The following is a 27,771-nucleotide window of genomic DNA, read 5'->3' as shown; positions in this document are numbered from 1 at the left end:
CATTGTTTATGAACACTGTCACTACAATTATGGATTTGATGCATACTCTCTATGACATCACATAAATGGATGAGTTAGCCTTTCAAGACAAGATATGAAATGATTGAAAGATTTGAGTCAAGAAACTCCATTACTGAAGTCATGGTTATAATTTTATTCTGATCAAAGAGATGTAGGATTGGTTTCGTCTGTTGAAAAAAGGTGTATTTGTTTAACTTCGTGCAAAAGATCGAGAAAAGTCAGGTGGGATAATTTGTGTACTCCAAAAGAATAATCAAAAGGTGTCTTTATAAAGCAATTCATTGTGTAAGACATGATCAGGCAGTTGGCATGCAATCTGACCAAAATGTTATTATTAAAGAGAAATATCTCAGCAATAGAGAATCTAAACAATTTTGATAGCAATGGATTTTAATCAGGAGTTCCTAGATAAAGAGATTCTGTTCTGAGTTTGTTTTATGATAGTGTCTCACATACATAGCCTTGGGCTTAAAAGAGTATATGGTTCTTAGAAGATGATGCTGCCTGGAACTTCTCCAGGAACTTCTCTCAGTTGAGAAATAGACTTGCAAAAGGAAATGGATGAAAGAGGTCAAGATACAGATTGTGCAGATTTGACAGAAGATCTAGTCAGAGTTCCACTCAAGTTCATTATCAGCAAGGCATCTGCACAGATGAAGGTATTCAGAGAAAAGCAATAATGTAAGATGTAGTATTGACGATGAAAGAAAAGATTACAGTCCAAATTAAGTAAGCTTGCCTTCAAGAAAATTGGATTAGGATGAAATATTTGAAATATATTTATTGCCCAGAAAGAAAATGACTGTTGAAGATAGAGTAAGACAATATGTTCCGAAGCAGTAAAAGAAATCTAAACTAAGAAAACTACACACTGCCCATCCAGAAGTCTTTCCTATTTGTAAGATACATGGGCCATAACATGGCACATATTTCTCTCCTAAGGGCTGTGATAAAAGCTATATTTTATAAATCATTTAAATTAAGCTGGAGAAAGCATTTGACAAAATCTGTAGGGACAGAATGCAGAAGATAGTAAGTTAAACATGCTTTTATTTCTAGAATATAGTAAACCAAGAACAACAGTGAATACACAGAGATAGCCATCAACAGACACCCTGCTATTCTTGCTGAGAATGCTAAACAGTAAGATGAGAAACTAAATGGAAAAAAGAAAACCCAATGGATTACACAATCTAACAAAAGCACAATGGACAGAAAACCTTATCCTTTTTCATGGAAATTATTTGCTATTAGAGAGAAAGGACTTTGAATACCCTCACCCTACAGATATTTAACACTGTGCCTTTTTAGTTGGAGCACCATAGAAATGTTGTTCAATGAATCAGAAAATGTACTATGTGAAAAGAAAATACAACTCATTGAAGCTCGGATTGTTGGTTTGTCATTAGAACTTAGGAACAACATACAGAAACACTAACCTTTTTCTAGAAAAATATGGTTGTCAAAAAATTTCATCACATCCAATACCAAACATAAAATCCTGTCTCAGTTTTCCTATGGAGTCTCTTAATTTGCTTTAGTTTGAGTCATCTGAGGTAATTGAAAATGGTGCAAAATCAGTAAGATCCCCAGATAATATCTAGTGTATGATTTTAATATTTATCTTCTGTTTATGTGTATATTCTTGTATCAACTTATTCACATTTTAGCTTCTTTTTCTTCCAACTGCCTCAGTATCCAGGAATTCTTGAGGTATATCCAAGTAGGAACAAGAAAAAAACAAAAACATCACAATGGATTTAGGTAACTAATTCACAATAATGTATTTCTTGACTAGAGCTGACATATCCAAGTGTACACAGGAAAACCAGAAAGCATACACTAAATTACAGATACTATTTCAAACATAAAGGTATTCTACCCAACACTGTAGCTTCCCATAATAACTTGGTTCAACTTAAGGGAACAGATATTATCTGGATTTGTTCTCACATATCGACAACTAGTTAAAAATGAGGAGACAGCTCCTAAGACACTAGACATTATTTAAAATATATTAATAAATAACATCTAACAATGAAATCAATGATAACAACTAGCATCTCAAAATTAGAATAGGTCTCATGGGAAATTGTTATAAACCAGCACTGCTTAAATAGGTTTGCCTGTGTCTCACAGATATCAAAAGATGCAAAATTAGTGTCCCTCATCCAGGTACCTGCCATATGTCTAATTTCCAAGTTTTCACAAAATATTGTTAGTCGTTGGCTGCCAAATAATGCTCTGAATATGAACTGAGATCCAAAACATTAATTGCGAATAGATTAAGGTGTGGATCACTTGCCTTCTTTTTGATTAGAGGCTTTCAAAACTCGAATAGCTTTAAAACCTAAAGAAATGGAAGTTCACTGACTGAATGACAAGTAATGGCACTGACATTTCTGAGGCAGAGACATTCTTCTTAAAGCCACTAGCCACTTCTCTGACGAGCAATAATGAATGCCCTCAGACCAAAGTATAAATGCCTCAGAGTACAAGGTCAGGTGATGCACTCAAATTAATCCATTGAGTAGATCCAAGTTAGGTCAACCCATGCTTCCACCTATGGTAAAGAGTTATTTGCTTGGTTCGTGTTCCAATTTTGCCACAAGAGAGTCTGTTTTCTCACTTTAAAATGAGAGCATGAGAATATAAAGTCTGTTTCTATGCATAAAACAAATCAGTTTAATTTCATCAGTGAAAAAACGGATTTTTTTTAATGCATAGAATTGATCAAATTGATAGGTTTAGGGCCATTGTCACTAAGTATGTAACTAAAGAGCTTCTTTAACAGAGCAATACACCATCCTCCTTTGCACAAAGACTATTTAAATTCAGGGAGACACCTATACAGGTGTGGTATACTAGACTCAAAACTTGTTATGATGCCTGGCACCCAAGGAGATTTTTACTTATAACATTCCCCATTTCCCATTTCTTCCACATGTAATACCTTGAGTTTGTCAAATGTCACCTTTATAACACTGGGAGAAAGAATCTGCACTGAAAAATCACTTAAGGGTTATTTTTCTCTGAAGGTTTGCATAATTTAGGTTGTACAAAATCAGTGGCCATGTACACTGATATAAATGTAACAGAGGAAGACAATACAGGAATCAAAACTTAAATGGTTATAGTTTTTCTGTCATAACAGATTGAGAAGGTTAGGTTTTTCAGAGAAAGATTGAATTATTCAGCAACCCATCTTAGTAGTAAAGTATATGCAAAGAACTATGGCCATTCTGCCAATGATAAGTACTTGTTTAATTTTCTTAGTGTTACAGAATATTTCCACCATCTTTCCATCCAGATTTATAATCTAAAGTTTGTTTTAATCTTACTGTCTCTAGATCTGGCCTCTCCTACTGTTGCATAGCTCAGGAAAGTCTGTTAAGCCCAAATACTTAATGGCCTACCCTCTGAAAAATCTGGAGAAAATTCTTTGTAACTGCAGTTAATTTCCTGAACACATACCCTTTTGTTCAAGTGAAGCAGAGAAATGTATTTCAAATCCAAATTGAAATAGCAATTTAGATTTGTTTCCATTACTACTACACTCTGATCAGTGGAGATCAAGAATTGACAATAAACAGAATCAGAATATATATATAAAAAACTCTTTCCCCAAAAAAGTGTTGCTTAAAGTACAAGGTTACATAAGTAGGTACAATGCTAATTCCAATGACTGCTTCATATCATTACAAAATACTAACACTATTTTTATAGAGGAAATATAGAACTTTTCAATTAAAATGCAATTCTCATCTCAACAAATCACATTTTAAAAATATATTTTAAATATATGTAATATAAGTGTATAAAATATATATTTTAAAAGATATAATACATATAGCACTGTACAAATAATTCCCACATTTTCTTTTCCCTAAATTTTCTTGGATCAGATATGTCACAGTTGTCAACCACTTGTTCAGTTCCTGATTACTGCTTATTTGAGGATAATAGAGTAAATATCAAATCATGTGTATTTGTTGTATGTGCATGTTTGTGCACATGCACATATGTATCTTTGGTTATATGCCATAGTCAGGTAGGATTGATTTGGCCATTATCAGTTTCTAGTAGTGTATTAATGATTTTCATTTATTACCATGAACATTCATGTTGATTTTGAGTCCAGTTTTTTTAATGACATGAAACAGGCAATAAGGACTGTAATTGACCCCTTATTCTCTAATATTTTTCTTTAACAATTCAAATCCTACCAGCATCACAAATTTTATTTTCTCACCTTGTCAAGCTTCTCTCCACAACCCAATTGAGAGAGATTTAAATTTGGAAAGGAGAGATTTAAGTGGCAAAGAACAAAAGTGCACATTAGGGCAGGTTACTCCATTCCTCAGGAATAGGGCAGGGCTCCATTCAGTCAGTCTGAGGAAACTAATATCCCCACCTCGAAACTCTGCTCCTATATTTTGTTAATATGAAAAAAAAGACATTTAAATGCAATAAAATCTTTCAAAATGTGTAGCATTTTATGTGGGGTCAACTATAAGTTACAATTTGTGTCCTTCTATCTCTGACCTAAACAGTGAATTCCTGTCCGGGGTAGGGTTATTGCTCTTTTGTTCTGACTTCATTGTTATAATGAGACTCTTGATGTAGTTGAACTTCAAATAATAATAATAATAATAATAATAATAATAATAACAATAGTAAGGCGCAATTTCTCAGATTTATCAGAATGTTTGATGTTCAGCATTCTACATTCTTAAATTCCACCTTACTGTTTCCAATCTCATTCAGAAAAATCCACAAAGTACAAATGTTAGGGTAAAAATAATCAAAGGTTATTTAGAATGATTTTTATGTCTTCAGATCCATGTGTACATCTTCATTTTTACATTTAAAAGAATCCATTAAATCCTCTGAAACCTAGTAAATAAAAATTAATTAAAAACACAACCATCAAATATACAAGTAATATCCGTATCACAGCTTTGGAATTTACTTGTATGCAAAATATATTTACATACTTGGAAAAAAATTTGCTCAACTTTTCTGCCATGATGAATATAATGCTATCACATTTAAGGGATATTACCTTCACTAAAATAATTTACGATACGCTATGGTTAAATTTCTTTTTTTTTTTCTTCTTTCATGCCTCTTCTCTCCTATCCTACTCTCATTTCTTCCTCTTCTTTCAACATTCCTTTTTCCAAAAAGCATGTAAACTGACCTAAGAGATTAAATAAACAAACACTAAGCCAATAAAGCCAATTTATAAACTAATGGATGTTTAATATTCTGGACTTCAGTTTCTTCTACTTTTACTTTAACATTTCTGTCACTGTTAGTTTTTGGGGTTTTTTTTGTTGTTTTTTGTTTTTGTTTTTGTTTTTTGTTTTTTTTGTTTTTTTAGATTTTCTCTTCCCCATTGACCTCCTTAGCAACCACACAAATGGCATAAGCTAAATTGGCTCACAAATGCATCTTCTACTTTGAGATTTAGTAGGAATGGCACCTTTTGCCTGTTGAGAAGGATTTAAGCCAATAACTTTTAAAAACATATCTCCAGACAGAAAATTAGTAGTGCTTCTTAGACAGCAATTGTATGATTGAGCACATGTAAGCATATATCCAGGATTGTGTTATTTCTCCAACTCCCCATCATGTCACAAGAAGAACTTTTGCATCCATTGTCCCCAGCCTATGACCTGTTGAGTTTTCCTGCCCCACCTCTCAAGCCAAAGGTAGACACAACAGAAGAAGCCTTTCCCAGTTAGTACACACAGAATCACATAAAACATACACATGCTGACATGATACATAACTGTGCACATGTGCATTCTGTTCATCATGCTAGCTCACGGCTCTAAAAACACAGCTCTCAGCTTTGAGATTTAAGTCATTTCTCTTGGAAAAATGGAAATAAGCTATCCAAATCTCTTATTTTAGGGGAAATTTTGACTACTAACAAATATACCTTCCTGGGAGCTTTCCTCTATTTCAGAAAAGAAGCTACAGCCTTGAATCCCATTATTTAAGCATTTCTCTCTCCCTCTCTCTCTCTCTCTCTCTCATATATAATACTATAGTAGTTTATCCCTAAAAATGTAGCAACTTTGTCATTCCAGACAACAAAATAAATGGGGCCCTAGGCATGGACACATTTTCTTGGCAAAATCATTGAAAGTTTGTGTGTATGGGGTCTTACATTCTTGACTCTTTCAGAACTTTGAAGGCAGTCATTTGTGGCTATTTTGCAAAAGAAACACATTGGTATTTTTTCTCCATTAGCCATCAGTGAAGGAGGATGAAGAATAAGATGGACGCAGAAGTGGCAAAGACAGCAGACTACAGATGCAGGTATGGCACCAAATAGCAATCAAGCTTTGAAAAAATGAGGAGGCCAAGAGCAGGTCCATAACTGAGCAATATATAGCAAACCTTTATAATGCATTTGACTCAAAACTATTATAAAGTTATATAACATTCCTCAAAAAGAAGCCTTCTCCCATGCAAGGATTTATGAACTTTGCCAATAAGACTCAAAGAAGGAAACAGGCTTCTTGATGGTGTTCTCAATCTCAAACACCTCTACAAATGCCAACAGTGCAAGTGATAAAAGCCAGTGATGGTTTGGACTACATCTAAATGAGGAAAAGACAATGGAAATGATGCTCGGGAAGCAGTGATGAACAATGGGTACTGAGAGGATAATGGAGAACAGCTCTGCCAGTAAAATATCACCTAAATGAGGTTGTGGACTCTGAGATCCACAAAGATGCTTTGTGCATCCATGTAAATAATAAGATTTGGAAAGTGACAAATGAAAGCACACAAGGCAAGCTAAACAAAAAGCACTCAGTTCCACAGGTGCTATATACAGATGGACATGAAAGCCGAATGGTATGGGAAACTATACCATCGAGTCTGAAGATAAGAAAAGAAGCAAGGGATATGCAATGTTTTGATCACTTCTTGGCAGAGAGAAACTGGGTAATTACCAACTTGGCAGAAAGGACACATTGCAAGACAGATTGCTCTTGGTTGTTGAAGAATGTTGAAGCAGGATCATTTTGGAAATGCAAAGAGGTGACTATGCTTTGGGAAGAGGCACAAAATAGCCAATTTATCGGACTCTGGGTGAAACTGCATGGAACAGGCTTTCCAGATGGCATCTCCATGCAAGCCAGATCAGCTCTTTTCCCAGCTGTTTTCTGCCACCCAAATAATACAGAACCTGAAACCGTTGAAGAATGATTTTTCCATATATTTTTATCAAATGGTCTGTTGAATTTCTGAAAATTGAGAATTGAGCTTCATGACTCGTCTGATTTTCAAAAGGCATTCACCACGTTGATAATGTGATGTTCCCAGTAATGTCACACTTAAAATGGCAGCATCATCGTTGACTGGGAAAAGAACTAAAGGTGGCAGAGCCACACTTTGGAATTTGCATATAGTTTACAATAGATGGCACCTCGTGTTCAAAGAAGGGGACAGAGGGAGGAGAAGCCAAGGTGAAGAACCTCAACACATACATTGGAAATCTTGCCAAGAAATCATAATTCTTCTATTAATCAAACTTATTTCTCTATATTTGATGAAAATGGACCAGATACTAAGGGAAACACCGGAGTGATTAAGCAAAGAAGACATAATTGTTAGTGTCTGACAACTATGTTAGTTTTTGGCAACAGCACATCAACCTGTATTAAATTTGAATATTTTCTGGCTTTCAAGGGTTACTGATAACCTAGTATGCATTGGAACCTGATGAATGAATTCCTATTGTTTTCATCATCTCTAACATGTGAACACAATCCACACATAGAGAGGCTGGCTCCTGAACAGAGAGTGAAAATTACTAGGACTAACAAAGGGAAGTAGACTCACAATGAGTAAATGTACAAAAGCTCCAAATAATTATAATAGTCAAAGCTTGGCAATGAGTTTCCAGACTACAAAATTAGTTTTCTTGTGAAGAATGGAGATTTTACAAGGCTAGTATAAACATGGGGTAATTGGAAAATCAAATTGCTCTTTGTGAGTTATTGTAAGGTCTGGAATAATGGTGATAACATTTATTTAAAAAAAAAACTCCCTATGAATCACTGTAGTTTGGTGTTTTTAGCAGTACTGTTGCCAAGAATGCTTGCCTTGGAAGCACAACAGTGGGAACTTTAATTGTGAAGCCCAACTCCCAGCTTACCCCTGACACAATGAGCTCTCCTCCTAGATTCTGAACTTCTGCCTTCACCTTGCTGCAGATATTAAGCTGATGGCAATACAAAGCAATTCGTTGAAGGTAGGCTAATAAATCCTGCTTACATGCTGAATCAGGACACTATAAAACATTAAAAAAAAAGTGATCTCAATTAGTAAGTACTCTTCAGTTTCTAACACTTGCTATATAAAAGCTGTGAGAAGAAAAGGTTTTAGTGTCATAAATATTAATCACATCCATTTAACTTCTTGATAGCACATTTTATGAAAGCCACAGTCAGTAGTTTACAATGGTCAGCTGTACTTTGATACAATTCTCTAAACAGAATATTGAAGATCTTCCAGAAAATCTTACTGGAACTTCTGTACATGTTTATGAGTAATTTTACCAGTTGTCTTCTAAACTGTTAAGAAAACCAAATATTCTACAGGTTTTTTTCTTAGTGGCCCACTCAACATTCACTATGTGTAGTTATTTTAATATGGACAACCAAAGCAACAGAGGCTAGAAAGAAATCGCTCCGCATAGAAATCTCTCTGACACAGCATAAGATAGAATTTCAATTCATTTGGTTGGGTGAAAAAACCATTTGTTTCCTTTGGCTTTCTCAGAAAAGTATCATTCACTAAAGGAAGTCTATTACACTTTTTGGATTTTTGTATTTATCAAAAATTTAGCAACATTATAAACTTTAAGACATTCTGAGAAGGATCATAACCACTGTTAGAGAAAGAGATTTAAGTAGAGTTTGAAGCCAACTGAAACAAACACATAAGAGTAAAAACAGAGCTCTTCAAAGGTTATACCAGAGTCAACTAGAACCAGGAATTTTGGATTCTCTCTGAGACTTAGTGGGTAGATATCCATCAAATACACAGTGAGCTTAGCTGAACACTTCCACAGATATTTACATGACTCTCTAAAGCATTTAATCCTTCAATACCAACGGTTATTCAATAATTGGAATATATTTCTATTACTATCAAAAGTTCAGTTCAAGATTCTGTAGGCCATTCCATTGTTCTGGCTCAAATTAGCACTTGTAAAGGATGTATACTCACCAAATTTTTGATGAAACACTGTAAGAAATAAAGATCTATAGCTAAATCTGAAGTGACTTATTTAGAATAAGCGAATGAGAGGGGTGCCTGGGTGGCTTGGTCAGTTAAGTTTCTGGCTCTTGATTATAGCCTGGTTCATGATCTCATGACTGTGAGATCAACCCCCAAGTTGGGCTCCTCACTGGGCATGGAGCCTGCTTAAAATTCTCCCTTTCCCTCTGCTCCTCACCCGCTCACTGTTTCTCTATCTCAAAAAAAAAAAGTTATGAGAAAAAGACTCAAGCTAGGTTTTCTTCAAACTTAAGAAAGGCAATTCTTAAAAAAAAAAAAAAAAGGCAAACCTTTCATTAATACTGTGAATCCTGTGGTTTTGACATAACCATATCTTTAACAAATGACAAAGCGGTCTCTTTTATATATAACACCATTGTGGTACTTTCTTTTACTAACTGCATTTATCAAGAAAGAATCCCACAGAGACTGTTTTAGCTTTCTACAAGTACTTAATACTGTAATATTTATCCTACTCCAGAGACCTATATACTGAAAGGAATTAACTTTAAAATGATATCTCCCTTGAGGGCTGACAAGGCTTTCGATACAAATACCTTGCAACAAATTAAACTCGAAGTTCTATCTCAATGGAACAGTAATTAAAAATGCAACAGTCCGTAAAAAGTTTATATTGCTTGTGTATCTCAAATCTTCATAAAAATATTTTCAGGCAAAATAAAGGCAACACATCCACTTTTTGGTAATGTTCATCCTATTCCATTATTTAAAACACACATAAAAGCATAATGGACCAAGAAATATAATTCATATATCATGAAAATAGGTGAGTTTGAGAAAGATATGTCCTATTCAGACAAAGCATTAGCAAAAACTGCAAGTTGCTTCATAGCTGATGACAGTACACATGCCACCAAGAGAGGGTTATATTTAACCAACTCTTGTGTTTATTTTAAGTCATCATAGAATAGCATTTACATATTTTGTCATTTAATTTCTTGTTTAATTTTTGTTTTTATTTCTTAAATGTTTGTTTATTTTGAGAGAGAGAGAATAAGCCAGGGAGGGGCAGAGAGAGAGGGAGAGAAAGAGAATCCAAAGCAGGCTTCATGCTGTCGGTGTAGAGCCCACAGTGGTGCTCAATCTCACCAACCGCGATCATGACCTGAGCTGAAATCAAGACTCAGACACTTAACCAACTGAGCCACCCAGGCGCTGCTAAATACTTTGTTATTTAATTGCAAAATACATCTAGAATCTTGGGATTTGTGTGTGTGCATGTGTGATGTGCCTTCCATATATCAAGCCCATAGTTAATTCTATTTCCATAGTCCCGCTGCCTGGGACTATGATTCAAGTTGCATAATTGCTGGAAATAAAGGTCCTAAAATGTGAAAGCAAAAAACAAGAACTCAAGGAACCTAAACATACTAAAAAATAGTTTAAAGCAATTTAGATTCAGAGTTTAATGGAGAAGCCATCCAAACTCCATCTACTTTCACTTCAGGAAAGAAGTCCTTCCTCACAAAACTCTTTTTAGAACCTCTACCAATCTCTTCTCACTCCACTCATCCCAAGTGCCCTGAACATTTTCAGGGAAAAAATGTGGCATTCTTTCCTGGCTGGTGCATTTTTGTTTGTTTGCATACATGCGTGCATATTTCCAAGAACATTCATTATCTCTCCTCTCTTTTCCATAAACTTTCTGGGATACATACAGAACTCTGTATAGATCAGTTCAATTTATCCTGCAAACTGCAGGAAGCCTGGCAGTTGATATGTCCCTGAAATTAGCAACTTAGTGGTGCTTTGGTCTTCAACCCATACAAATTTTAGGGGATAGTCAAATGGTGGTAATATTTAATGAGTTATCTTTACGATTAAGTGTTTCTCCAAAATTAAAATGTTTTTAATGTTTGTTTATTTTGACAGGGAGAGAGATCAAGTGAGCAAGTGGGTAGAGGGGCAGAGAGAGAGAAGAGAGAGAATTCAAAGAAGCTCTAGGCGCCATCAGCCTAGAGCTCAATGAGAGGCTCGATCTCATGAACCATGAAATCATGACCTGAGCCGAAACCAAGAGTCTGATGCTTACCTGACTGAGCCACCTAGGAGCCCCTCTCAAAAATTTAAAAGCAAGCACAAAACATTCCCTTGGATTAGCCATCATATATGTAAAAAAATTAAAATGAGACAATCTGCTGGCATATTTTAAATGTAATCTTAATGATTTAATCATGTGTTTTCAGTATTTACAAGACGAGTGGATTTGGTATTGACTTCTGAGGGATTCTAGAATCTGGGATGTTGAAGACGGCAAGTATTTAGGGGAAGAGCCAAACATTAAGGAATGAAGGAAGAAAATTATAATAAGCAACTCAAAAATTATAGGAGACTAGGGCCATTAAGAAGGAGGAACAATCCTATGTCAGTGTCTCCAGACAGCATCACTATATTGGAGTCTAGTAAGCGATTTCATGCTTATAATGTTGTGTCCATGTAAGTTACAGCTTATGTAATATTTTCTATTTCATAATCTTATTTTATATTTTAAGACATTTTTCCTTTTAAAACAGCTCAAACTATAAACCACTGTTATTCAAAAGGGTAAGAATTAGTTACCTGTACAAGTCTACTGTTTAAAGTACCCTTATAAGGAATGGAACATTATTGCAACTAGACATATTTAGAACAGGATTTGAGAGTTCCAATTTAAGCCACATGACATGCAAAGTGTGGAGATAAACACAAATACTAAGGTGAGATTCAGAACTACTTTCATGTATCTAACTTCGGTCGGAAGGCACAAAAGATACTCTCAGAATTTCCTTTCTCTGTAATGCCTTTAAATCCAGATGAAAATAAAGCTGAAATCTGGAGGTTCCTGATTATGTGGATTAATTCCATTTATGCCAGAGTATTTTAAGAATTATCAAGAGTATCATTATAGTAAGATCAATATTAAATAACAAGAGTTAAAAGTTCTTTCTCTTCCTCTTTATGCAGTGTAGCTGACTTGCTGAATGAGGGTAGCCAGCATAATCCATTCTTTGGGGGGTTATGTCTCTTAAGTAGTGGGTACTCTTCGTTCTGAAGGAGTTTTGGTCAGAGGCCTGATGAGTCGCTCCTGGACTGAACCCACTTTGCCATGAACTCAGTCTCAGCAAAGTTCGAGTCCAGTTTGAAAAACGTAAGTGATTACAATTCATCCTTCAGAAGCATTTTATAGAGTACATAAAAACCATTATAGAACCCAAGTGCTAATTAATGGTACCACACAGCATGTGCTTACTCTTCCCTCCTGTATTACCTGATCAGCCACAGCGCGGGCTAACTTGTCCATTCGAGAACCTGCTTCGGCAATTTTCTTGGCAGCATTAATAACATCAGATGTATTTTTCAATGGGCCTTTGCCTCTGAAACAACATGTACAACATAATTAGAAATTTACTTTTAACAAATAAACAAACCTACTGTATTGTTTGTCCAGGACTCTGTTGTTGTATTTGATTTTGCTCTGTCCAGATCAGAAGGATTTCAAATGTTTTCTGGATTCACTTCAGTTTCCATGTTAATAGTCTACTTTACTTTCATTCACCTTTAGGGAATATTTTTCCTTATTTTGATGTGCATGCTCATAGTTTATTCTTTATATTAATTTCTTTGTTTTTAAACAGTGGTTCATTAAAAAAGATGACCACTTTGAAGGTGATAGGAATTTAATATTTAAAAGCTTACCATGTGCCTATGCTATTATATATACCACCTCACTTGGATTCATTACAACGCTAGCAAGCAAGCATCATTATTCCCACTTTAGAGGAGAGGAAAATGGAAGAAATACTATTAACTCGACTAAGCTTTATAAAGGACAAAATGTAAATTCTACATTTAAATCAGAGTCTAGCCAAAGTGAATACACATGCATTGTCTTTCATACCATATCCAGCACTATATTGTATTAATTATATTTTTAAGTCTACTTTGACACTCTGAAAAGCAATAATCTCTCATTTCGGCCGGCATTTCAGAAATCTGTTGAGGCCGCACTCCCATTGGCTTGTATGCTTCCAGTACTGATTTATGAACAAAAAACACAAAACACTGTGTGACAGTAGATGTCTTTATACTTCCAAACCGTCGTCCCATATTTTCACATAACATTTTCAATTTGGTGAACTGTTTAATATTACATGTATTTTAAATATTTATTATAAAAGAAAGGGAAACTATGCTGCACTATGAATCTTTAAACAAAATGGGGCATGTGACTTTTCTTTCTCTTTTCTTGAGAGGTAAATAAAACAATACGTTTATTCTTTTTTTTTTTTAGCATTGTTACTTATTCTGCTCTCCTTATGTGCATCTAAAAATCAATGCAATTTTTAAGGCTACAAAATTACATTCCTATAGTTAGAAATGTGGTGAGATGTGGAGAAAAACTACTCAGAAACAACTTATTTAGAACACATAGGGATATATACAGTGGCAATGACTGCCATTGTTATATAATAACATTTTCTAAATAGAAGACTTAAAATGGCTTCAGAAAATATATGTAAATGAAGGATATTTTGTTCATTTTCCCTCCTAATTTCCCTTTTGGTATTTTTTACATTCATAGCTAAAAAAAAATGCATTGTATTCATGTCAATGCTTAAACACACAGGATGGCAAATTCAAAACTTAAGATATTTTATTTTGCTATGGTAGCTTTAATTTGTCCACAAAGGACAGTGATTTTTTTTTTCCAGTTACTACTTAGGTTTTTAACTATGACAAGTTACATATGTGAATTTTATGTAGTATAGATAAGATTTTGTGAAAATCTGGCTCCCATTTTCTAACATTAATTTGTTATTATCTGTAAATAAACTTTTCCTTGTTTTTGCTTTATATTTTTTAAAGAAAGTTTAGATGCAGAATCTGTTAATGTTTAATAATGTTGTCATTATTACACATTTGTTTTATAACTTCCAGACCTCAGAATCTCTTCTTGTTTACAGTTTTACTCTGACACAATATCTGTTGTTACTTTTTGCCTTCAATCTTAACCCATAAAAAGAGCTGCATGCTGCTTAACTTTTTCCTCACCAACAATCAGGTATTTGTTTGTTTCAAGAATTTCAAAGGATTTGGAAAAACACTGCCCCATGAACTTTACATAACTTTCAACAGTTGATTAATTATGACAAAATATGCTAAGTTAGTAAGAAATACTTATAGAGATCTACATTTGCCTGAAGCTTAGACTCCCGTCTTACAGCCAAAGAACAATTAGAAGCTTGTCTTTTGTGACTACACAGGAAACTACAGTTCAGAGACTAACTAGTATATCGTTACTTAAAACATTTGAGTCTAGAGCCCATTTTGTAGACTCAGTTCAAATTCTTAGAGTCCCAAGCTGGTGATACAAATGTATTTCAGTAAACTAGGCAGCAAAATAGAACTTTTGAGATCATCAAATATTTCTTTATTTTCTAGTTGAGGAAACTGAAACCCAAGCAGGAAGTCTCAGTGACATGCCCAGGATGATACTGGCAGAGACGGTGATATACAAAAAGAGAATTAGGGTTGGGACCTCTGTGTCCTGAATCACATTTTAGTACTCTTTTTGCTATATATATATTTAATTCTTATAAGAATGCTAAAGTAGTGATCTCAAGGAAAACAAATAACCTTCACTACAGACATGAATTTACAAGAAATAATGAAAACAAGAATTATCTGACTCAAGCATTTACAAAGAAGCAGCAGGAAAAAAAAACTAATAAAATTACAAGAAGAGATTAATGATTGAGAAAATAATGAAACATGGAAAATAATTCTAAAACAGGGTTCACCCCCCCTAAAAAAAGGAAAACCAGATGTAAAAAAATATACTTAGGTTGCTATCAAAACAAAATAAAGGAGATAACAAACATTTAAAAGTAAAAAAAGGTAACTGTGAAATGACCTCAGAAAACAAAATTAAGAGTATCATAAAACTAAATTTCTCAACACATGTAAATATATTTGAGAACCTGGAGGACATAACTTTCTAGGAAAATATAAGTTACCAATGCTGACAAGAAAGGAGATTTTGAAAAAACTACAGAGTCTGATTTCCTGTTTACAGAAATAAACAAGACTGTTAAAGACAAAGTTAGTCAAAAAATCAGTCAATCCAGATGGTGTCTCAGAGGAAATCACTAACCCTTTAAAAAGAGGATAATCTCAATGTTATTTAAACTCTTCCAGAATACAGGAAGAAAGTCTTCAAAAACAATTTCATTCTGGACCTAGTTCCTCCTGGTCCCAATCGTGTTTCTAAGATTGACCCGGTCTGACCCTGGACCCAGTCTGGTTTTGAAGGTGTGCCCAGCCTTATTTTGGATTTAGTACTGTTTTCTAAGTCAGACCCTTTCCACCCCAGACCCAGTCCCACTCCGGCTAGTTTCTGGAGGGGGGAGGAGGGGGAGGAGGCTGGAGGTAGGGGCAGGTAGGGAGAAGCTCATATAAAGTCTGAAAACGCATAATGCCAAAGATTTGGAGCTATGATCCAAAATCCAGGAACCGCTTATCCACCACCTCCAGAGGCAGCAAGAAAGCAGCAGAGTTCAAGGAAGATGGCAGCATAGGAGGATGCTGGACTCACCTCCTCCTGCTGATTGCTTAGATTCCACCCACATCTGCCTGAATAATCCAGAAAACCACTGGAAGACTAGCAGAACAGACTCTCTGGAGCCAAGCGTAGACAAGAGGCCCAAGGAAGAGGGTAGGAATGGTGGAGAGGTGGTGCGTGCTACACGGACTGGCGGGAGGGAGCTGGGGCAGTGGAGAGGCAGCCCACCTGGCAAGGCAGAGGCCCGAGTCTGACTTGCAGAAGCGAAGGGACCAGACTGAGTGAGTTCTGACAGCCAGTGGGACTTAACATCTGGAATGTTAAAAGTCAACAGCTCTGCTCTCGGAGAGCAGGGAGGGCGAGAGGACACCGGGAGGGAGAGTTTTTGAGCCCCGAAAGGACAGAGCTCAGCTCAGCGGGGAACAAAGGCACTGGCAAGCGCCATCTCCCTCTCCCATCCCCCAGCCAAAATTCCAAAGGGAACCAGTTCCCCTCACCAAACTTGCTTGCAATGTGCAAATGCCCAGTGATATGCTTCTGTGGATCCATCTGTCCCACGGGCCTGCCTCCCTCCCGGTGCTGCAGGGCCCCTCCCCCAGGGGACCAGTGATGGCAAAACTAGCTAAGCCTACCCCTCCCACCCCTGTGCACCTTGAGGATCCACCCCGGCTAATATGCCCTTGGCCAGATCCCATTGAAGCAGCACCACAAGCCTGGCAGTGTGCAAGCAGCCCAGACAGGGGCTACACCACTCCACAGTGAGTCCTGCCCCTGGGAGAGGGGAAGATAAGGTACACACCAGTCTGACGGTGGCCCCAGTGGTGATCTGGGGGCAGACATGGAGTCTGACTGTAGCCCCGCCCACCACACAAGTTTCTCCGGACAGCACAGGGGAAGTGCCTTGCAGTTTGGAGCTGCCATAGGGACTACCCAAAATGACGAAATGGAAGAATTCTCTTCAAAAGAAACTCCAGGAAGTAGTGACAGTTAATGAATTGATCAAAACCGATTTAAACAATATAACGGAACAAGAATTTAGAATAAGAGTCATAAAATTAATCACTAGGCTTAAAAAAGCATAGAGGACAGCAGAGAGTCTATTTCTACAGAGATCAAGGGACTAAAAAATAGTCACGAGGAATTAAAAAATGCTATAAATAGGGTGCAAAATAAAATGGAGGCGGCCATAGCATGGATTGAAGAGGCAGAGGAGAGAATAGGTGAATTAGAAGATAAAATTATGGAAAAAGAGGAAGCTGAGTAAAAAATCCAGGAATATGAAGGCAAAATTAGAGAACTAAGTGATGCAATCAAATGGAACAATATCCGTATCATAGGAATTCCAGAGGAAGAAGAGAGAAAAAAAGGGCTGAAGGTGTACTTGAACAAATCATAGCTGAGAACTTCCCTGATCTGGGGAAGGAAAAAGGCATTGAAATCCAACAGGCACAGAGAACTCCCTTCAGACGTAACTTGAATCGATCTTCTGCACCACATATCATAGTGAAACTGGCAAAATACAAGGATAAAGAGAGAATTCTGAAAGCAGCTAGGGATAAACAGGCCCTAACGTACAAAGGTAGACACAAAAGGGTAGTAGCAGACCTAACTACTGAAACTTGGCAGGCCAGAGGAATGGCAGGAAATGTTCAATGTGATGAACAGAAAAAATATGCATCTGAGAATCCTTTATCCAGCAAGTCTGTCATTTAGAATGGAAGGAGAGATAAAGGTTTTCCCAAACAAACAAAAACTGAAGGAATTCATCACCACTAAACCAGCCCTACAAGAGATCCTAAGGGGTATTCTGTGAGTGAAATGTTGCAAGGACCACAAAGTACCAGAGACATCACTACAAGCATGAAACCTACAGACATCACAATGACTCTAAACCCATTTCTTTCAATAATAACACTGAATGTAAATGGACTAAATGCGCCAAACAAAAGACATAGGGTATCAGAATGGATAAAAAAACAAGACCCATATATTTGCTGTCTACAAGAGACTCATTTTAGACCTGAGGACACCTTCAGATTGAGAGTGAGGGGATGGAGAACTATCTATCATGCTACTGGAAGTCAGAAGAAAGCTGGAGTAGCCATACTTATATCAGACAAACTAGACTTTAAATTAAAGGCTATAACAAGAGATGAAGAAAGGCATTATATAATAATTACAGGGTCTATCCACCAGGAAGAGCTAACAATTATAAATGTCTATGCGCTGAATACGGGAGCCCCCAAATATATAAAACAATTAATCACAAACATAAGCAACCCTATTGATAAGAATGTGGTAATTGCAGGGGACTTTAATACCCTACTTACAACAATGGATAGATCATCTAGACACAGGATCAATAAAGAAACAAGGGTCCTGAATGACACATTGGATCATGGTCAAGATGGACTTGACAGATATATTTAGAACTCTGCATCCCAAAGCAACAGAATATACTTTCTTCTCAAATGCACATGGAACATTCTCCAAGATAGGTCACATACTGGGTCACAAAACAGCCCTTCATAAGTATAAAAGAATTGAGATCATACCATGCACACTTTCAGGCTATGAAACTTGAAATCAACCCCAGGAAAAAGTCTGGAAAACTTCCAAAAGCATGGAGGTTAAAGAACACCCTACTAAAGAATGAATGGGTCAACCAGGAAACTAGAGAAGAAATAAAAAAAAAATATGGAAACAAATGAAAATTAAAATACAACAATCCAAATGCTTTGGGATTCAGCAAAGGCAGTCCTGAGAGGAAAATACATTGCAATCCAGGCCTATCTCAAGAAACAAGAAAAATCCCAAATACAAAATCTAAAAGCACACCTAAAGGAAATAGAAGCAGAACAGCAAAGACACCCCAAACCCAGCAGAAGAAGGTAAATAATAAAGATCAGAGCAGAAAGAAACAATATAGAATCTAAAAAAAGTACTGTAGAGCAGATCAATGAAAACAAGAGTTGGTTTTTTTGAAAAAATAAACAAAGTTGATAAACCTCTAGCCAGGCTTCTCAAAAAGAAAAGGGAGAGGACCCAAATAGATAAAATCATGAATGAAAATGGAATTATTACAACCAATCCCTCATAAATACAAGCAATTATCAGGGAATACTATGAAAAATTATATGCCAACAAACTGGACAACCTGGAAGAAATGGAGAAATTCCTAAGCACCCACACACTTCCAAAACTCAAACAGGAAGAAATAGAAAGCTTGAACAGACCCATAACCAGTGAAGATATTGAATCAGTTATCAAAAACCTCCCAACAAATAAGAGTCCAGGACCAGATGGCTTCCCTGGGGAATTCTACCAGACATTTAAAGCAGACATAATACCTCTCCTTCTCAAGCTGTTCCAAAAAATAGAAAGGGAAGGAAAACTTCCAGACTCATTCTATGAAGCCAGCATTACTTTGATTCCTAAACCAGACAGAGACCCAGCAAAAAAAAAGAGAACTACAGGCCAATATCCCTGATGAATATGGATGCAAAAATTCTCTTTCATTTATTCTTTAAGAAGTTCTTCCTTGCTGGAGGTGTTAACACTGTGGTAGTAATCATTTTGCAATATATATGTGTACAAATCAACTCATTGAACACCTTAAATTTACACAATGTTACAGGTTAATTATAGCTCAATAAAGCTGGAAAGTGAAAGTTCATCCTTATCCCAAGATCATAAATATCATCTCCCATTTTAGTCTAAAATTTTAAGGTTTTCTTTTCATATTTAGATATTAAATCCACATGCAGTTTCTTTTTGTATAGAAGGAGAGGTAGAAATCACACTGTTCTTTATTTTTTCATCCCAGGAACCAAATGTCCCTGGACCATTTATTGAAAAGTGATTTTTTTCCTCTATAGTCTTTATTACGCTTAAATTATGTACCCTTTTTATTTTATAATTCTTCAGAAATAAATGCATTAGTTTAAAATGTAAATATAAGCCACACATATGTGATCAGTTAACTTATGACAAAACAGCCAATAATGTCCAATGGGGAACAGTCTCTTGAACAAATGGTGTTGGGAAACTGGACAGTCATAGGCAAAAGAATGAAACTGGACCATTATCTTATACTATACATAAAAAAAAACAACTCAAAACGGATCAAAGAGTTAAAACTAAGACCTAAAACCATTAAAACTCTGAGAGAAAACATGGTAATAAGCAACTTGACACTGGTCTTGAAGATTTTTTGGATTTGACAGCAAAAGCAAAAATGAACAAGTGGGATGAGCTCAAGCTAAAAAGCTTCTGCACAGTAAAGGAAACTGTCAACAAAATGAAAAGGCAACCTACTGAATGAGAGAAAATATTTGCAAATAATATCTCTAATAAAGGGTTATATCCAACATACATAAAAAACTCATAGAACTCAGTAGCAAAAAGGGCAAATAATCCAGTTTTTACAATGAGCAATGTATCTGAATAGACATTTTCCAGAGAAGATACACACATGGCCAAAGGGAGCCTGAAAACTGCTCAACATCACTCATCATCAGGGAAGTGCAAATCAAAACCACAATGAGAAATCAGCTTACACCTGTTAGAATGGCTATTGTCAAAAAGACAAGAAACGACAAATCTTGGCGAGGATGAAGAGAAAAGGGAACTTTCATGTACTGTTGGTCAGAATGTAAATTGGTGTAGCCTTTATGGATAACAGTATGGAGGCTCCTTGAAAAATTGAAAGTATGACCCAGCAATTCTTCTTATGGGTATTTATCCAAAGAAACTGAAAACAATGACTCAAAGAGATACATGCACCTTCATGTTCACTGCATCATTATTTACAATAGCCAAGATATGAAAATTTAATGTCATCGAGAGAAGAATGGATACAGTGATTATATTTATAAAGGAATGTGATTCATCCCTACAGGAACGAAATCTTGCCATTTGTGACAACATGGTTGGACTTTGAGGGTATTATGCTAAATAAAAGAAGTCAGACAGAGAAAGACAAATATCATATAAGCTCACTTATATGAGTAATCTGAAACAAAGCAAAGCAAAACCCAAACAAACGAACAGAACCAATCAACTAAACAAACAGAAATACTCAGATTCATGGATACAGAGAACAAATTGGTGGTTACCAGAGGCCAGGGGTTAAGGGGGTGGTGGAAGGTAAGAGACAGGCAGGCAGGCACTGAAATGGGATAAAGAGGCACATCTGGGTGGCTCAGTCCATCAAGTGTCTGACTTCAGCTCAGGTCATAATCTCACAGTTTGTGAGTTCAAGCCCCTTATCGGGGTCTGTGCTGTGCTGCCAGTTCAGAACTGAGAGCCTGGAGCCTGCTTCAGATTCTGTGTCTCCCAATTTCTCTGCCCTACCCCCACTCAGTCTGTCTCTCTCTCTCTCTCTCAAATATAAATAAGACATTTAGAAATTAAAAAAAAGAGAGAGAGAGAAGGAAATTAAAAAGTACAAACTCCCAGCTGTAAAATAAGTAAGTCATGGGGGTATAATAATAATAATAATAATAATATGTAATTGTATATTTGAAAGTTACTAAGAGAGTAAATCTTGAAAGTTTTCATCTAAAGAAAAAAAAATTGTAACTATGTATGGTGATGGATGTTAACTAGACTGGTCATTTTACAATATATATGGATATCAAATTTAAAACCGTAAATATAGACAGAAAGCATTATAATTACCCAGAAAAATAACATAAGAAAACTCTCAACTACTAAATAGAAGAGTCTAGATATTCATAAATACTTTAGGTACTAAAGTGAAGCTAAAGCCATATTCATTATTATTGCTTCATGAAAATGAATTAAGAACTGAATTAAGAATTAATCTGAACCCAGAAGTAAACCCTCATACATATGGCTCAAAGATTATCAACATGGGTGTCATAAGACCATTTAATGGGAAAAGGACAGTGTCTTCAACCAATAGTGTTTACACAACTTGATATCCACCTACAAACAAACAAACAAAAAAACAAACAAACCCTGATGTGGGACCCTTATCTTATACCATAAAAAAAATTAACTCAAAACTGATCAAAGACCTTAATGTAAGTGCTAAACTATAAAATAATATAAGAAAACATGGAAACTTCCTGACATTGGATTTGGAAACTATTTGTTACATATAATACCAAGAACACATGTAATAAAAAAATAGGTAAATTTGACTACAACAAAATTTTAAAAACTTTTGTTCGTAAAAGAACACAACAGAGTAAAAAGAAAACCTGTAGGATCATAGAAAATATTTACAAATTATATATCTAACAAGGAGTCAATATTTGTAACATATAAAAACTCTTATAATTCAACACCAAAATAAACCAACCTGATTAAAAAAAATAGGCAAAGTCCTCGAATATATATTCCTCTAAAAAATACATATATACAATGGGTAGTCAGCACATGAATAATTCACTAGTTATTAGGGAATGCAAATCAAAACAAGTGAGATACCATCTCACACTCATTAAGATGGCTATTATAAAAACAAACAACAAAATAAAGGCAGGAAATAGAAAGTGTTGGCAAGAATGTAGAGAAGTTAGAACCTTTGTGCACTGTTAGTGGGAATGTAAATGAGGCAGCTGCTATAGAAAACAAGACATTGGTTCCTCAAAAAACTAAACATTAAATATCATATTATCCAGCAATTCTACTCCTTAGTATATACCTGAAAGAACTGAAAACAGGGTCTCAAGAAGGCAGCTGGACACCCACGTTTATAGCTTTATCCCCAGTAGCCAGAAGGCAGAATCAATCAATGTCCAACATGGACGAATGGATAAAAAAAATATGATATATACATAAAATATAATATTGTTTAGTCTTAAACAGGAATGAAAGTCTTATACAAGCTACAACATGGATGAAACTTGAGAACATTATGCTCAGTGAAATAAGCCAGTCATCAAAAGACAAATGTTGTATGTTTCTAGTTATCTGAGATACTTAGAGTAGTCAAAATCATAGAGACAGGAAAGAGAATGGTGGTTGCCAGAGGCAGGGGAGAGAGAGGGATGAGGAGCTCGTGTTCAGTGGTACAGAGTTTCTGTTGCGGAAAAAAAAATTCTAGAGATTGATGGTGGTGATGGTTATACAACAATATAAATGTATTTAATGCCACAGAACTGTACATTTAAAAATTATTAAAATGGCGAATTTTATTGCATGCATTTTTAACACAGTAAAAAACAATCAAATAGCCACATGTGGCTAGTGGCTGCTGTATTTGACAGCACAGGTCTAAGTTAACCATAGTCATCTGAATAATGTGAAGTGGATACAGAAAAAAGAAAGAAATAGCCACCAGAAAAAAATAATAAAAAAGCAGGCCCCAAAAAGATACTAAATTTGAGTCTTCCTATCAGTGAAAAGAAATGTTGACCAAGGAACTGGCCCCATCGTGTGTATAGCGTCTAGTCTCAAAACGATGACTTACACCTTTTTGTATTTCCCTACTTTAAACCAGATTTACTATTTTAGGCATATTAAAAGGTGCTTTGAGGAATCTTGTGATCTTAAAGACAGAAACCATAATACTGTTCCATCTCAGACATGTTTTTAGTTTTTTTTTTTTTGAGGGGGAAGGGAAAGAACATCAAGTCATAGAATTGGCTCTGTCATACAGATTCATGTAACCTTTTCTATTATGATAATATGTCATTCTTATATAAGGGTCAATATTTGGAAGCTCTCCCAGGAAGTGATCACTCAAAAAAAATAAAAATAAAAAGAGAGAGAGCGAGAGAATGTCATGGAAAACTATTATTACTACATCACTGGTATCTACATTTACCAATGAATTCACATTTATTTCATGAAAAGGTAATAGGTGTTAATATGACAAATCAATGTGCAAATACATTTTGAGTTAATGTACTCAGTACCCAGAATTCTTTAATTCTTAGTTTTTACACACCAAAAGGTTTATTTGCCATAGCTTTCTTAATACCTCTAACTTGTCAATGTACTGTAACTCTCCAATAATGATATAAAGTATATATTAGTGTATTTTCAAATGTATTACATCACAGAAGCTTCTTTCAAGAACCAGAGCTCAAAAAAACATGCTTGGAAAATCTATCTTCATCAACCAGCTGATGCAGTATGACATGAAAACAGCATAGTAGAAAAGCTGAATGAATCTGGGGAATAATGAGGAATCAGTGAGACTGCAGGAGCATGACTTGAACTCTTCAAGGAAATCACATTTATCTCATGGCTTTGAAGTTAAAGTAAAAATATGTACAAAACTGAGAAGTCTAAGAGTCAGTAAAGACAGGCCTTGAGTTCTTGTCCAAGATCATGTTGCAGGAAAAACCTTGAACTCACCTCCTCCATGGTGTCTGGGTGCCCTCACTGGCCTATTACCTCAGAGGGCTTTGGGCCCTTAGCTCACACCAGCCCAAGATGTCTCACCAAAGTAGCCCTAGAGTGATGCATACTAAGACATCATTGGTCAGTGTGCACTCTTCACCCAAGTGACACAGGTGCAAAGCAGCCTGGAACACTCAGGCTTGCACCACTTCGGCTCCAGATGATTTGTCAGGATACCCCAGGCACAGTCTACTTTAGGTGGCTGTCCCACCAGTGGACTTCCCTACAAAGATCATCCTGTGAACCCCTGGCCCATGCCCACCTCAGCTCCAGCTGCTTAATCAGGAGACTCCCTGGACTGAGCACCCCAAGATACCCCAGCTGCACCGCTTCAACTTCAGCTGTCCTACTTGGATGTCCTCTGCATAGAAAGCCCCAGGAACTCCCAGCTTGCACCCACTTCAGCTTCAGCTCCTCTGCCAGGATGCCCTATGCATAGAGAGCCACCCAAGCCCACACCCACTTCAACTCTGGCCATTGAACTAGGGCAGCCCCAGCATGGAGTTCTCCAACACCCTCACCCTTCACCAACCACAGCTTTAGTCTGCCAGCTGAAGACACCAAGCACACACAGTCTAAATAGGGGATAACCATACATAAGACCATTCCTTCACATTTAGGAGAAGTAGCTATTCTGCAAAATTCATAGAAACAAAGTCAAGCTTAATGAGGAGACAGAGGAATCTCCAAATAAAAGAATAACACAAAGCCTCAGAAAAAGTCTAAATGAAATAGAAATAATGAATATACCTTATAAAGAGTTCAAAGTAATGGTCACTGGACAGGAGAGAAGAATGACAAAACTTAGAACTTCAACCAAGGGAAAATTTAAAAAAGAACCAGAATGAAGAATACAAAAACCAAAATGAAAAATACACTAGAGGAGTCAACAGTAGATAAGAGGATACAGAAGAATGGGTTAGTGATCTAAAAGACAGTACTGGAAAGCAACCAAGCTGAATAGCAAAAGAATAAATAAAATTTAAATTTATATTAAAAAAAACCTGTATGTTAAGGGATCAATTTAACAATACTGAGTGAACACACATTTGCATTATAGAGGACACAGATGCAGAAGAGACAGAAAGGGGCAGATAACTTATTTGAAGAAATAAAAACAGAAAACTTGTCTGCCCTGGAGAAAAAAACAGACTCAGGTTCAGGAAGCACAGAGAGGTCCAAACAAGATGAACCCAAAGAGGCCCACACCATGACACATAATAATTAAAATACTAAAGACTAAAAAGAAAGAGAAAAATTTTAAAGCAGCAAAAGAGAAGCAACTAGTAACACACAAAACATACCCTGTAAGACTATCAGCTGCTTTTTCGGCAGAAACTTTGCAAGCCAGACAGCAGTGTCATGATATATTCAAAATGCTGAAAGGGAAGGAAAAAAAAAAAAAAAAACAACCTACAACCAAGAATACCAGGCAGTTATCACTCAGAATTAAAGGAGAGATAAAAATTTTCCACACAAAAATTAAAAGAATCCATCACTACTAAAACAGCCTAACAAGATGTGTTAAGGAAGCTTCTTTAAATGGAAAAGAAAAAGCCATAATTTGAAGAAAATTATAAAAAAAACCATTTCAGTAGCAAAAGCAAATATACAGGAGGAAAGTAGATCAATCACTTATAGAGCTAGTACAAAGGTTAAAAGACAATAAATAGTACAATCAATTGTATGTTAAAAATTAGTTACAAGGAAGTCAAGCACAAGAAAGATATCTGAAAAGACCACAAATACATGGAGGTTAAATAACATGCTACTAAACAATGAATGGTTCAGCCAAGAAATAAAAGAATAAAAAAGATACATGGAAACAAATGAAGATGATAACACAACAGTTCAAAACGTTTAGAATGCAGCAAAGCAGTGCTAATAGGGAACTTTATAACAATACAGTCTGACATCAAGAAGCAAGGTAAATCTCAAATAAACAAACTAATCTTACATCTAAAGGAGCTAGAAAAAGAAGAAAACCTAAAACCAGCAGAAGGAAGGAAATAAATGATACACAATTAAAAATAAATAAATAAAAAGAAAGAAAGAAAGAAAGAAAGAGAAAACATCAATGAAAGCAGGAGGCAATTCTTTGAAAAACAAAACAAAACAGTCAATAATACTGATAAACCTCTAGCAAGACTTATCAAGAAAAAGAGAAAGGAGTAAAAAAAATAAAATAAAATCACAAATGAGAGAGGACAAATAACAACCAATACCACAAAAATATATAAAATTATATTAGAATACTATGAAATATAGGCCAAGGAATTGAACGACATTGAAGAAATGTATAAATTCCTATAAACATATAAACTACAAAACTGAAACAAGAAGAAATAGGAAATTCAAGCAAACAAATAACCAGTAAAGAAATTGAATAAGCAATTAAAAAACTCCCAAAAACAAAAGTCTAGGAACAGATGGCTTCATAGGCAAATTGTACCAAATATTTAAAGAGGAGTTAATACCTACCTATTCTTCTCAAACTATTCCAAAAAAAAAAAAAAACTATTCAGAAAAGAAAGGAAAACTTTTAAATTCATTCTATGAGGCCAGCAATACCCTGCTACAAAAACCATGTAAAGACAACACCAAGAAAGAGAACTACAGGCCAATATCCCTGATAAACATAAATGTAAAAACCCTCAACATAACACTAGCAAACTGAATAGAACCATACATTAAAAAAAAATCATTCATTACAATCGAATGGGATTTATTCCTGCATTGCAAGGGTGGTTCAATATTCACAAGTCAACCAATGTGATACATCACATCAATAAGAGAAAGGATATAAGAACCATACAATTATTTTAACAGATGCAGAGAAAACAAAGTAAAACCCTCAACCAAGTAGATGTAAAGGGAATATACCTCAAGATAATAAAGGCATATATGAAAAAGCCACAGCTAACATTATCCTTATTAGGGAAAAACTGAGAGCTTTTCCCGTAAAGCCAGCAATAAGGCAAGGATGTCCAGTCTCACTACTTTTATTCAACATACTACTGGAAGTCCTAGCCACAGCAATCAGACAACAAAAAGAAATAAAAGGCAACTACATTGGCAAAGGAGAAATAAAACATTCACTATCTGGAAATGACATGATACTTTATATAGAAAAACCAAAGACTCCACCAGTAAACTGCTGGAACTGATAAATTCAATAATGTCACAGGATACAACATCAACATATCAAAATTGGTTGAATGTCTGTACATCAATAATGAAGCAGTAGAAAGTGAAATTAAGAAAACAATTCCATTTACAATTGCACCAAAAATAAGATACCTAGGAGTAAACCTAAGCAAAGAGGTGAAAGACCTGTACTGTGGAAATAACAAAACACTGATAAAAGAAATTGAAGACAACAAAAGAAATCAAAAGACATCCAGGCTCACAGAATGGAGAACACATTTTGTTGAAATGTCTATACTACCCAAAGCAATCTACATATTTAATGCAATCCCTATCAAAATACCAAAAGC

At 35.6% G+C, this 27,771-nt stretch overlaps 1 protein-coding gene across 5 annotated transcripts in view; it reads right to left on the bottom strand.

Moving 5' to 3' along the window:
• The window catches only part of CTNNA2 (catenin alpha 2), a 1,092,768-nt gene that overhangs the window by 34,150 nt on the left and 1,030,847 nt on the right, over nucleotides 1–27,771 (bottom strand). For all 5 annotated transcript variants that reach the window (XM_027072095.2, XM_027072097.2, XM_027072096.2 and 2 more), the window contains 2 exons: nucleotides 12,599–12,704; nucleotides 8,204–8,338 (listed from right to left, as the gene is read on the bottom strand). In XM_027072095.2, coding sequence (XP_026927896.1) covers nucleotides 8,204–8,338; nucleotides 12,599–12,704 — 241 coding nt within the window. The remainder of the gene's footprint in view (nucleotides 1–8,203; nucleotides 8,339–12,598; nucleotides 12,705–27,771) is intronic.

This window comes from Acinonyx jubatus, chromosome A3 (genome assembly GCF_027475565.1).
Source record: "Acinonyx jubatus isolate Ajub_Pintada_27869175 chromosome A3, VMU_Ajub_asm_v1.0, whole genome shotgun sequence".
NCBI classification, from domain to species: domain Eukaryota; kingdom Metazoa; phylum Chordata; class Mammalia; order Carnivora; family Felidae; genus Acinonyx; species Acinonyx jubatus.
Note: the sequence above shows the minus strand (reverse complement) of the source record. Positions and strands in the feature narration are given on the sequence as shown.